Source organism: Triticum dicoccoides, chromosome 3A (genome assembly GCF_002162155.2).
Source record: "Triticum dicoccoides isolate Atlit2015 ecotype Zavitan chromosome 3A, WEW_v2.0, whole genome shotgun sequence".
Classification (NCBI taxonomy): domain Eukaryota; kingdom Viridiplantae; phylum Streptophyta; class Magnoliopsida; order Poales; family Poaceae; genus Triticum; species Triticum dicoccoides.
Window position 1 is genome coordinate 552,132,337 of NC_041384.1, and position 12,857 is coordinate 552,145,193.

General features: G+C 41.5%; 2 protein-coding genes across 10 annotated transcripts in view; one reads left to right on the forward strand and one right to left on the reverse strand.

Moving 5' to 3' along the window:
- LOC119269134 (protein PLASTID TRANSCRIPTIONALLY ACTIVE 12, chloroplastic-like) overlaps positions 1-4,213 on the forward strand; it is a 7,253-nt gene extending 3,040 nt beyond the window's left edge. For 2 of the 8 annotated variants that reach the window (XM_037550902.1, XM_037550896.1), the window contains exons 6-12: positions 916-1,037; positions 1,266-1,343; positions 1,443-1,499; positions 1,671-1,736; positions 1,987-2,085; positions 2,327-2,462; positions 3,811-4,213. In XM_037550902.1, coding sequence (XP_037406799.1) covers positions 916-1,037; positions 1,266-1,343; positions 1,443-1,499; positions 1,671-1,736; positions 1,987-2,085; positions 2,327-2,422 — 518 coding nt within the window. In that variant the 3' untranslated portion in view covers positions 2,423-2,462; positions 3,811-4,213. Of the gene's footprint in view, positions 1-915; positions 1,038-1,265; positions 1,344-1,442; positions 1,500-1,670; positions 1,737-1,986; positions 2,086-2,326; positions 2,463-2,775; positions 2,822-3,128; positions 3,245-3,810 lie in introns of those variants that run through there. The other 6 variants (XR_005133475.1, XR_005133477.1, XR_005133476.1 and 3 more) reach the window with 6 other exon arrangements.
- LOC119269135 (O-acyltransferase WSD1-like) lies at positions 2,902-7,917 on the reverse strand. 2 transcript variants are annotated; one of them, XM_037550904.1, is made up of 7 exons: positions 7,631-7,917; positions 6,914-7,507; positions 4,911-4,977; positions 4,746-4,822; positions 4,188-4,403; positions 3,845-3,982; positions 2,902-3,292 (listed from the first exon to the last, which is right to left on the reverse strand). In XM_037550904.1, the coding sequence occupies exons 1-7, from the start codon at positions 7,862-7,864 to the stop codon at positions 3,125-3,127; spliced, it is 1,494 nt and encodes a 497-aa protein (XP_037406801.1). In that variant the 5' UTR covers positions 7,865-7,917; the 3' UTR covers positions 2,902-3,124. The 2 variants fall into 2 exon arrangements, with proteins under 2 accessions (XP_037406801.1, XP_037406800.1); XM_037550903.1 differs by having other exon boundaries at positions 4,908-4,977.
- Positions 7,918-12,857: the final 4,940 nt, after the last annotated feature.

Here is a 12,857-nt window from a genome sequence, read left to right on the forward strand (position 1 = left end):
GGTGGGGTGTATTTAAACAGCATTTACTACACTGAGGGGTTGCTTAGAGGGTGCTTGGATACAAGGGACTATTTTTAGTCTGACTAAAAATAGTCTTTTTTAGAGGCTAAAGTTCCAAGCACCCCTGACTAAAGAGAGGCTAGGACTAGTCTTGAGGCTAAAATCTTTTAGTCATGGGAAACCTACTAAAATATGTATTAGCTCTCTCTCTCCTCATTTAATTCCTCTCCTTAGTTCTGGATTGGAGGGTTTGGAGGATAATAAATGCTCAATAACTAGATTTTAGTCTCTTTAGTATTTGGATTCAAGCATGGGTGAGACTAGCAAGTTTTAGTCCCACTACTTTTAGTCATGGGACTAAAACGTATCCAAGCATGCTCTTAGACGGTTTTAAAGCTCAGGGAGTTGTGCTGACTTGGCCCCAAACCTTAGGGGTGATCTACATTTTTTTTCCTACATAACTTAGTTTGAGCTAAGTTTCAAGAGCTGGTGCCATGTGCCTTAGAATGTATTCAATGAAGAAGCTGCTTGGTAATTTTATATAGTTCTATTCACTGCTTTAAACATGCATTTCTGGAACTTAATGCAAAAGGCAGAAACCATTGTTATCTCCTGCCTACTTACCGGGTTGATCTAGGAAAAGGACTCGTTGGAGTTGAACACAATGTGACTTATTATTTCTCTTTAGTTTCATCATTCACATGCCACTTCTGCATTTAAATATTTTTGAACCATTTTTATTTTGTTACATCTGAATTATCAGTATATGCTCTGCATAATGTGTAATCCAATAAGGGAAGCTACCATGTTACTCTTAGAATAAAATAAAGTAATTGTCTGACTTGTTTAAACTTATGCAACTATATTTGGGTATATAACAACTTGGACTTAATCCCGTGACATTCAAATATGCAGTTTGGGGTGGTGATCCTGTTTACCCGACTGTGAACTATGTTCAGGATCCTGATGAAGTGATTGACTACAGGAGTCCGGAATTTCATGAGCCTACCCCTGAAGTTGTACCTTATTTGATGGAGGTACGGGGCAGCAGTCCCACATAAAGCATTTTACACTGTGCCAGCTAAGGTTTACTAGATTCATGGTTTTTAGCTGTTTTGGAGATCCATAACACCATAAATATGAATGAACTTTCTAAGGGTCTTTAGTACTATATAACACAACACTAAAAATGTTAATCGTGTGACATGTGTCGCTAATAGGAGTAATTGTATCATAAGTTTATGTATTGCACTTTCTCCTTTCAGCATGGGATAATGATCACGAAGGAAGAACTGGATGCACGTTTGATGGAAGAGGAAGAAGACATCAATCAAGACATCACGGTACACCTTAAACTGCACCACTGATTCGGCTACAACTAATTGCATATCATAGGTCTTTTAATTTCTCTTTAACTTATCCATCTTATGCCATGCTGACAGTACATTCCTGAAGTCAAAGATCCCATGGCTACTGCTGTTGATATTGGAGAGCATTCTGTGAGTGTCCATTCGAAGTGCTTGTTTTTTTCCATAAAAATGCCTCGGTGCATATCTTACAGGAAAACAAAATAATTATGTGAACTATGCTAATATGTTAAATATCTTATACATTAAAAATGTTTATCAAATGTTTATCATTTGACAATGATATTCTCTACTTTTCGAAAGTTCAATGAAGATAGTGATGATGAGGAGGAGGTTGACAAAGCTGTCACACTGCCCGAGTCACTAGAGGTATATTACTGAACTATTTTACTGGTTGGAACATAGATACTGTGCAGTTGTAGTTGTAATATTGGATGGGTTCTTTTATTATGTGCAACCCCAACAATAGAAAAATAGCCAGTTTGCTATATGCTTGTGGGGAGCTGGATGTTGAGTTTTTTTGTAACACTGGGGCACCGAATAAGTGGGATGAGATGTCGTATCAATACTTCTCCTATTCAAAGTTGATAATTTCTTGAAATCTCTACTTTATCTATAGGATGAGGAAGATGGCGGGGATGAGGCTGTGGAAGTTGAAGGGAAAGTGAGTCAAAACTGGAGTGTTCTAAAGACTACTGGGCAGGACGAAAAACCAAAGGTACATTTTTATTATTGATTATGTCTTTTGGCACGTAGTAACACTGAGGCAATGAAATTCTTGTTGGTCATATTGGATGTCTTACCTAATTGTGTGTTTTAGTTTCTTTTTGTGTGTAAATTAATGGAAATTTTGAGTCTTTTTACTATTTATATCATTATATGGTGATACGTGTTCAGAGTACGCCGTACACAACTGTGGCAACTTCTATTCCAGATAATGCTTCTTTTTGTCTTTCCAGGAAAAGTTAAAGAAAGATCAGATGTCACTTAAAGACGCTATTAATGAGTCCGAGAACCTTACTGATTTCCTTATGGACTTTGAAGAAGATGAGTAATATTGTGGGTGTTTAGTCTCTGTTGTGCGCATGACACAAGGTGAGTCCATAGTCAACCTACCTTTTTTTATTCAACTTTCTTAGAATTTGATAAGAGGGCAGGCCTGGCGCAGTGGTGAAGTCCTCCCCACTTGTGCCAAGAGGTCCTGGGTTCGAACCAGCCTCTCTGCATTGCACTTTGCAGGGGTAAGACTAGGTTCCTATAATCCCTCCCCAGACCCCACCTTGTGTGGGAGCTTCTATGCACTGGGTCTGTCCTTTCCTTTTCTTGGAATTTGATAAAATTAACTATAGTGTTCACTCTTGGAAATCCTGAGCCATACTCACTCGATGTGTGCTGGTTGAGTTTCTAGGTTTAGTTGCCACAAACATACTCCCTTAGTTGGAAATGCAAGACAGGTGACTTTTCAGAGTCTCGAATGCACAGTTTTGACTATAATTTTTTATAGTAATATGTGTGTTAAAATGTGAAAGATATGTAGCAGAAATGAATTTCGCAAGACAAATACAATAATATTATTCGTGCATACTCATTCCATGTACTTTTACATGTACTGGTGGTCAATGTTTTAAAACGTTGACTGCAAGCATAATTAATTAATTATGCACCTTACAGTTCTGGACCAAGGGAGTATAGTCCATCAGTTATATTGAATGGCACAGTAGCGAAATCATGAATATGTTGCACTGATGCAAATAGCTTTAGGCCTTCCCATGATGCATTCCAAGGCGTGAAGCTGCATCCTTAATATCCTCAAGGGATTCAACAAAGTCATCCAAAAGTTCATCATAGTCAGGAAAGTGTCCCTCATCCAGTGCTAGATTTATCATGATGGTGTTGACATAGCTTTGATAATTCACGGTTAGGGCCTACACAAGCAAACCAAACAATTAATTACGAATTAACACAAACTCTATACCATAAAACACTTCGACCTGCTAAATTGATTATTCATCACTAATTCAGCACACACTTATAAATACCTGGGTATAGAAGTTCTATACCCAGGGTTGTTCAAGTGCGGGTTGGCCAACCGTGTAAAACCATTATGTATGGCCCTAACCGCTCGCTTGTAACTGTTTTGAGGTATGGACCCCAACACCCTCATGGCCTCGCTGCTTGCCTGTACTGGTTCAACGGATTACCAAACCTGCGTTTGAACACCCCTACCTGTACTTGGGCATAGTTACCTTTCATTCGGGAGTTCATGGTATGTTTTTTTTGGTGTAGAAAATTTACGTTGTTTTAGTAATCAACTTGTGACAGCGATGCTCATCTAATCAAGGAAATACTTGACGAGATATGATGATGTAGGGCACTGACATGTTAACTAATTTATTTAACCCTGGTGCACACAGGGCACTAACATGTCCATTGATTTATTTAGCTGTAGTGCAGAGTCATATTTTTGGAGGACTTACTTCTGGCGGTCCATAGCCGCTAGGGGCGATGAAGACGATTGGATGCCCACAAAACTCCACCTGTTCAACCGGGCCAGTCATGTTGGCGAACGATATGGTGGTATGGGAGATCATACGATGGAAGATAGCCGAAGCTGCCTGTTCGCGACAGATGTGGCAACGCCGTTAGAAACAAGAACTCAAAATGGCTCAAAATATGAGTGCAGCGGCCAGCGGCCCCTTTAGAAAACAGGATAGTTAAGAGGCACTGGTCTTGTACTCTGAGAATTAGCCGCCCAGCATTTCTCTTGGATAGCTAAATGTTTAGCACTTAGCACTGTGATACAAAGGACCAAAATGTTACCTTCAGTCCAAACACTTTGAAGATCACTTCTGCGGCGACATGTGTGAATACCACCTCCAGTGAGCTCTTCTTCCTGTCCACAACCTTCTTCCCCTTGCGAACGTAGTCGAGCGGGTCGCTGTGCATGCCGATGAAGAACGGAAGGATGATGAACCCAAGTTCATTTCCCCATTTCACGTGGCTTTCTTTGCCCGACTTTATCATATCAACACATGCCTGCTCACGGGTAGCAAGAAACCATACTATCCTTCAGCTTTATTACGGAAGTACCGAATTCATTTTGTCCCCAAAAAAAGAAATACAGATTTCATGTGTATTCGATCTTTGGCGATCCTTACGACCCCAGTGCCTTTAACTTTCAAGATACATTTTCACCAAATGTTCGTCAGAAAAATAAACTCCATGATGGAAAATTGATGCCATTTACATTAAGTTTTGCTACTCCACCGAATTGGTATATGAAAGCACTTTCAAACTGCATTAACTGTGTAATTGTTGAACGAAATGTTGACCATGGTTAATGCTCAAAAAGCATGCACCGACAGATTGTTGTCTTACGTGTAGGCTTGTGGTCGGCCTTAAGTTGACGAGAAGCATTGAGCGCACGCGTATCTCTTTGCGAGTGTCGGTTTCACCTGATAAAAAGGATGGGACAAGCAACGCCACAGTTAGCTGGGCCGTAGCTATTCTGGCAGGAACCAGCAATAAATCAGCTTGTACCACCCGACTTTCGGAAGTGATAGCGCGACAGGGCAGCGTATGTGACTCCAATCAACACATCGTTAACTGTCTGCACCAAACAAGGACAAAAATGTAGTACTCCTTTCTATGTTAGTTCTGCTCCTTGCAAGCAACAGGTCAACCACGCATTGAATAGATAAATAACACATTCGCAAAAAATGAGATAAAATAACAGGAAGAAAAAACAAAGCAATGCTGTTTTGTTTCGCTTCAAACTGAACCAAGGGCATGTACAATGGTTGATAAGATAGTCTTATCTTAGGTCTTGCATCTAATTAAGAGATGACAAAAAAAGCTGTATACAATGGGTCATTTTTTAGCCTTATCTTCATAACTAGTTATTCTTAAAAACATGGTGACATATATTGTGCTAAGATATCATCTCTTGTCTTATCTTAAATAAAAGAAGACAAACCTTTTTTTATGAGTTCTCTCTCCTCCACCTCATCATTTATTCTACGTGGCACTCCTAAGATAGCACCATTGTACATGCCCTAAACAAGCAGTGGAAAGCAAAATGCTGATTTGTGATCTTTCAACTATTGACCATTTCTAAAATTTGCTCCAAAAAGTTCAATATGAAATATCTTGCGCACGATCATTCTAATTGTACTAAACGCGTGCGAGACTACCACCATCATTGGTCCCACCGTTTCGACTAATATTAGGGACCAACTTTGCTGGGTATTAAAATTTTAAGGTTAAGTATTGCCTTGTATTGGAGTTCAAGGGCCAAATATATAATGGACCAATAGATGGTACGGAAAGTAAAATTTCCATTAATCATTTAATCGCAAATTCCTAAAAGGTGCTTGATCCTAGAGCACACGATTTCTCATTGTACTGGTGCTAAGCCATGCGCATACGCAAACATTGATGCGGCTTGACAACTAACCAGATAGAGATGGGTTGGATTTCTTCATAAGGTTAATAGTACATGTAACAACCGGCTATATATGGTTCCCAAGTCACTTATAGCTAATCTAATGGCTCACTCATACAAGAGTTAGCCATGCTGGCATGCTATGTCATTCATATGTGGCACACTTTATTCTTTTAAACGGTGTTGGAGCCCGTGCTAGAACTGACTAAAAATCTACAACCCACTTCTTTTCTCTCTCCTTTAACTAAAAGAAAAAAAAATCCGATGTGATATCTCTTATAACCCATCTACTACATCCATGTTATACTTGCTCTAAAGAAGCGATGTCAAACACAAGTTTGTATGTATATTTTCATATAGTGCGGCGTGTTGCCGTGGAAACCGTGTTAAACAAATGCATAAATAGGTTCTTTAAAGCCAACTAAAACTAATGAAAAAAAATTAAAGGTCTACTTATTTTGCATTTTAGAAACAACAAAACCTAAGTAGTATGTGACAACATGATATATATAAAAAAGGAAAACTTATCCCGAAAAGAAGACGTGATTGACTTGACGAGGTGTCATGGTTTGAATTTATAGATTAATGCAAAAATGTAAATGAATACATACATGGCTTAAAAAGAATACATGCATGATTTGGATGGTGACATGGTTCATCGATAGTTTAATGCAAAAGAAGTAACTTATGACCACATGGAAATGAAGCACGCATGGAGACAATTTGGACCGGACATCTATCAATAATTGAGGTGACGTGAAAGCTCACATATGTAGAAAAATCTAGTAATGAGGCTAACTATTTGGATATAGGAGATGAAAGAAGTTTAGCTACAACAAATGAAGAACATACGCACCGTGTAGTTTAGTTCTTAAATCCAGGGGTTGATGTATCTTAAAATGCTGGTGCTACTATTCATTGGAAATTGCCTTTATTTTTCAAGAGAGTACGCAAAATTCATACCATATTTTTACAAAATAGTTTTAGCTAACAGTCGTGAGGTCTAAGGCCATGCATGTTAAAGAATACTGAACATTTCAACATGCCACTCAGAATATTGCATAGAGCATCTCAAGGAAAATGAGAAAACAAAGGCTCTTACGCATTTCATGGCGTTCTTGACGAACTTGACGTCGTCGAGGCTAAGCCTCCGGTGCACGATGCGCTTGCGCTGCGTCTCCGCGTGGTTCACCCGCTTGAACAGCGTGTGCGGATCCTTCAAGAACAGTATGGTCGCGAAGAAGCCGACGACGTCCACCACGGTGTGCCAGGCGAGCACGACGAAGGACCAGACCCAGAGGAGGTACGCCAGGACGCCCGCCGAAGGGCGCGGTCGCTGGTAGATGGCGCCCGTGCGCGATGGCAGCGGCGGCATGGCCGGCAGCCTGGTCGGGTCGGCGGCGCTGCGCGTGCAGGCCATGAGGAGCGTGAGCAGAGACATGCCGTCCCCGAGGGAGTGGTGCACGCGGATCGCGGCGGTGGAGGTCGCCTCGGAGGTCGGGAAGTCGAAGAGGTGGAACTCCCACAGCGGCTGGGACCGGTCCATGGGCAGCGTCGACAGGGACGCCACGTAGTCCTCCACGGCCTTGTCCGGGTTGGCCGCCACGGCGGCCGGGTCCAGCGTCGGGCGGATCAGGTGGTTTTCCACGTTCACCGTCGTCGGCGCCCACCGCAGCTCGCCGTCCTTGACCGTTACCTGCACCGGCGACCATATCGAATCACTTAGAAAAAAAGAAACTTGTGTCCTGGCGTACGTGGATGGAGACTGGAGAGGCATGCATATGCATGCATGGCGATGCTGCGATGGAAGGCTACGTACCTGGATGCTGCGGAAGTGCGGGTAGCGTGCGAGCTGGGCCTCGATGCCGGCGCGGAGGGCGGGGAGGTTGAGGGGCGTGGAGGCGCCCATGAGGACGATGATGTAGAAGTCCTCCACGAGCCTCGCGGAGGGGCTGACCGGCTCCCCCAGCTCTGCTTCCGCCGCCGTCCGCCCTTCGCGTCCGGCGGCCGTCTTGATCGAGAGCGGCCGCTTCCGCAGGGTGGTGGCCTCCATTTTTGCTGCTTAATTTGTTTGTCCAGTCACTCCAGGGGTGCGCCGTGTGTGCTATAATAGTCAGCTCCGATTTTAATTTGAAGAAGAACCACATCCTTGTCTGTGCTTCACGTCTCTTCTGCTAACTGCCAACTAAAAGTGTTAATGCGCGCTAATCCGGCCCAGAGGAGAGACTGTGCTGGATCGTTGATGATCTGTTGACGATCGTTATGCCATGGTACCTGCATGTTTACACCATGAAAGATATGGTATTAACGTCGATTGTACACTGGAAAGGGATAGGGAAGATGACACTGACTTTGGCACTAGCTAGTAGCTTGGTCAAATTTGATCGCTTTGTTAAAATACTCCCTCCGTCCTAAAATAAATGTCTCAAGTTTAGTGTATAACTTTACATTAAGTTTAATACAAATTTGAGACACTTATTTTAGGTAGGAGGTAGTATTAAATACTCTTTGACACTCTCAAACTAGTGCTCAGCTTGCAAGACTCTGAATTCAGCTACTAGCTACGTGCACGTCTCTCTCATATCTATATGCGGTTAGCTGGTGTTTGTGGTGAACTGTACGGATGGTTACTGGCATTCCGCGCGCGGTCAAGGCCTTTCAACCTGCATTTCAAAAAAAAAAAAGGTCTTTCAACCTGTCACGGGCCGGTCACCAACAACATTTATTCTTGTGTGCATACAGGGTGCAGTCTTGACGCCGTTTATTGGGCAAGCATGCTAGTTTTGCTTGAGGACGTTCACTTTAACCTATTACGTTCATTTAAACATCTATCTACTAGGAGTACTATCTATCTTCTACTACCTCCATTCCAATGAATAAGATGCAAACCCATCCCGAAATTCAACTTTGATCATAAATTGACCAATCAAATGTGGGTTATATGTAGTAAAAAGTATACCATTTAATTCGTATTGAAACAAAGTTTTCAATAGTATATTTTTAAGTCACAAAAATACATATTATTGACGTAATTTATGGTCAAAGTTGAATTTTAGGAAACGTGCACGCCTTATTCATTGGAATGAAGGGAGTGTCTATATTTTTACGGAATGTCTTCATGGCTAGCTTTATTAATATCAAAATAATATTACATTGTCTGTGAGTCTGCTGACAACAAAGTCAGGAGGCTCATCCAACTAAGTAAAAAAAGATTTCTTACAATAACTATAGTTTCCTAGCAACTTCCAGAAAAAGGAACTATAGTTTGCTAGCACATGAGCCGCTTCATTAGTTGTACGAAAACAGTGGTTAAATATGATCTTCCCAATCATTGTAGTTGCATCCACACACTCTGTGAAAATTGCCATTGCCGCATCCCACCATCTTGTTTGCACAGTGCAAAAATTAATCACTTGAAGAGAGTCAGATTTCGCCTCTATCCGGTTGAAGCCAAGGGAGCAAGTTCCGGACCATCGCTCATAGCCATTAATTGCTTTTGTGGTAATTATGTCAGCATCATATGGCATAAACTTGCGTTGAGTATCCAAGAAATTACCTCTATCATCTTGTAAGATAGTAGCAGTTACGCCCACTCCTTCATCTAGAAAGAATGCAACATCCACATTCAGTTCAATGAACCTTGGATCAGGCTTACACCATTTCAAATTATGCTCAAGAGACCTGGGAAAGTGTCTTCTGGAAGTTGCTCGCAATAGAAAACATTGAAATTGGCCATAGCCAATAGGGGGGGGGGTCATTGTGTGTAACTTGGCATGGAATCCAACATAGATATCAACTCTTAACAGATAGAACTTGCTTGACATTCAGACGTGGTTATAAACTCAGTTGTTCATCATCAAATGAAGAATATGTTCAAAAATTACCGAATCGGACCTACACACCGGGATCGCCGAATCAATGAGACCTGAAATACCTAGGCGGTTCCATAATTCCTGAGCATGAGTACATTGACAGATAACATGCCGAATATCCTCTATGCCTTGATGGCTGGTAATCCCCAAGTGCAAGGAACTGTCGTAGCTCTTTCCAATGATGGAGGTGATAAGTATGGAGTGTCAAACCCACAAGGAGCTAAAGATAGGATTGGTATTATCTCAGGTCCTATCTGCCGCTGATACAACTTACGTACGCCGAACCTTTGCTTTACTATTAAATAAAACTATAAGTACTTTGCAAGTATGAAAAGATAGGTTTGCAAGATAATAAAGAACTTATAAATAAAAGTTAGGTGCTGTTTAAATAAAAATGCAATAAAATAAAGATAGTGAGTGGAAAAAGCGGTGGTAGGATGTGCGGAATTGGCCCTAGGCAATTAGCTTAGTTACTAGACCGATTATTACCATTGTAGTTTTATATGAGGGAGGGACCACTGCTATAATATTATCCATACTGGGAACATATGTACTTTTGGTTGGAACTATTAGCAAGCATCCGCGAATGGTAACACATTCATTAAGGTAAACTCAACCGTAGCATTAAGGTATACTTTTCTCCCTTCAATCCCATATGCATCAATTTCTAGACTCGGCCTCGGTAATAGCTGCCACTCCGGCCGGCCTATGCATAGCCCTATCAACCTACTACTAACCCTAAGGTGTGATCCACGTGTGCAATCATATGATGGCCACCATAGGACAATAACATAACCACATGCAAATCAAAACAATCATAGCAATTCACCAATTAACCCATATGACAAAAATAATTTACTCGGACATAATAGCGATGACACAAATCATATGATAATAATGCATAACATTAAAAAACATGTCCAGGTAGGGGATTACAGCTGGTTGCGGGAGAGTGGATCACTGAATAGAGAGGGAGGAAGGTGAGTTGATGTAGACGACGAAGTTGATGAAGATGATCGCGATGATGCATGATGGTTCCCTTGGCGGCACTCTAGCGCCATCGGGAGAGAGGGGGAGAGAGACCCCCTCTTATTCTTCTTCATTAACCTCTCCCCTAGATGGTGGGAGTTTTCCCCTCTGGTCCTTGGCCTCCATGGCCCCCGGAGGGTGAGAGCCCCTCCAAGATTGAATCTAATCTCCCTCTGTTTCTCTCTGCTTTCACTACTTTTCTGAGCCCGAGCATTTCTTTTATTGCCAGAGATCCGTAACTCTGATCAGGCTGAAATTTCAAGGAGATTTTTTTCGCATAAAAGCTTTCTTGTGGCTATAGATCCCCAACCGACATGAGGATTAGCCACGAGATTAGTCCCTTTAGTGATCTGGTAAAGGAGCAAAAATGATTCTTACCTTTTCCCGAGAGGTGACCCTGAGTTATCGAACCCATGAGAGGATGGTGCCCTTTAAGCAAGGGTTTCTAACAAGCTTTTGCAAGAGAATTAAATTCCAGATTTTGACCGAATCGGAATCAAGTTGACACTAGAAACAATTATAATAAAAACATGCATGGGTTGAGGACTTATGCTTACAACCATATATCTGTGTCGGGATCATCATGATATTAATTTGTGCCCTGGAAGTTATCCATCGAGATGTGCTTGCTATGTATCGAAGTGGGGGATGTGTCCAAATTATGTCTTGACCGACACACGTCTTGCATCAAGAGACAATTGTCTAACCGAAGGCCCTATCTGCCGCACTGGGTTCCCTTGATAATTAAGATAGCAGTAATTAGACAAAAGCATCGGGTATCTAATGATTACACCTCTTGAATCCCCAAAGATAGTATCCATGTTATCGTACTAAACCTTTCTGTCACCAGTGTTCAGAATAAGACATCACGGTTTCCCTGCTCTTAGCCTCTCTGTGGTTCTGTCTCCAAGATCCTGGGTACCTGCAGGGATGAAGAATGCAGATGAGACAAGAGACAACTACAAAGAAATTTTATGCTACACATACGAGACGTTAATTAAAGTATTTCCTTCAATTCATCCAATAAATACATCGGGTTGCAAGGCCTTTCCTGAACCCATGACCTTACTGAACTACTCACACATGGAGATCGGATCGCATGAAGAACTCATTGAAGAACACATCATGAAGATTGATTGATTGGTTGATAATATTTCTTACAATATATGCCGAATGTGATACATGATTACAAAGTATGGCTTGATGGCTGAGAACTATGTTCGTGATTGATACGTCTCCAACGTATCTATAATTTTTGATCGTTCCATCCTATTATATTATCATTCTTGGATGTTTTACATTCATTTTATAGCAACTTTATATCATTTTTGGGATTAACCTATTGACATAGTGCCCAGTGCCAATTGCTGTTTTTTGCTTCGCAGAATATCAGTACCAAAGTAAGTCCAAACGCAGCGAAATTTTTGGGAGATTTTTTCTGCCCAGAAGACAACTTGGGAGTCAAGGAAGTGCACGAGGGAAGGCCCGTGGGGCCCACCATGCACTGATGACCCACAAGTATAGGGGATCAATCGTAGTCCTTTCGATAAGTAAGAGTGTCGAACCCAACAAGGAGCAGAAGGAAATGACAAGTGGTTTTCAGAAAGGTATTTTCTGCAAGCACTGAAATAGTCGGTAACGAGTAGTTTGATAGCAAGATATTTTGTAACAGACAAGTAATGATAACGATAAATAAAGTGCAGCAAGGTAGCCCAATCCTTTTGTGGCAAAGGACATGCCAAAAGGTCTCTTATAATAAGCAAAGCGTTCTTGAGGGTACACGGGAATTTCATCTAGTCACTTTCATCATGTTGGTTTGATTCACGTTCGCTACTTTGATAATTTGATATGTGGGTGTACCGGTGCTTGGGTGCTGTTCTTACTTGAACAAGCCTCCCACTTATGATTAACCCCCTCGCAAGGATCCACAACTAAGAGAAAAGTATTAAGATAAAATCTAACCATAGCATTAAACATTTGGATCCAAATCGGTCCCTTATGAAGTAGCGCATAAACTAGGGTTTAAGCTTCTGTCACTCTAGAAACCCATCATCTAATAACTACTCCACAATGCATTCCATTAGGCCCAAAGATGGTGAAGTGCCATGTAGTTGACGTTCACATGACACCACTAAGGGAATCACA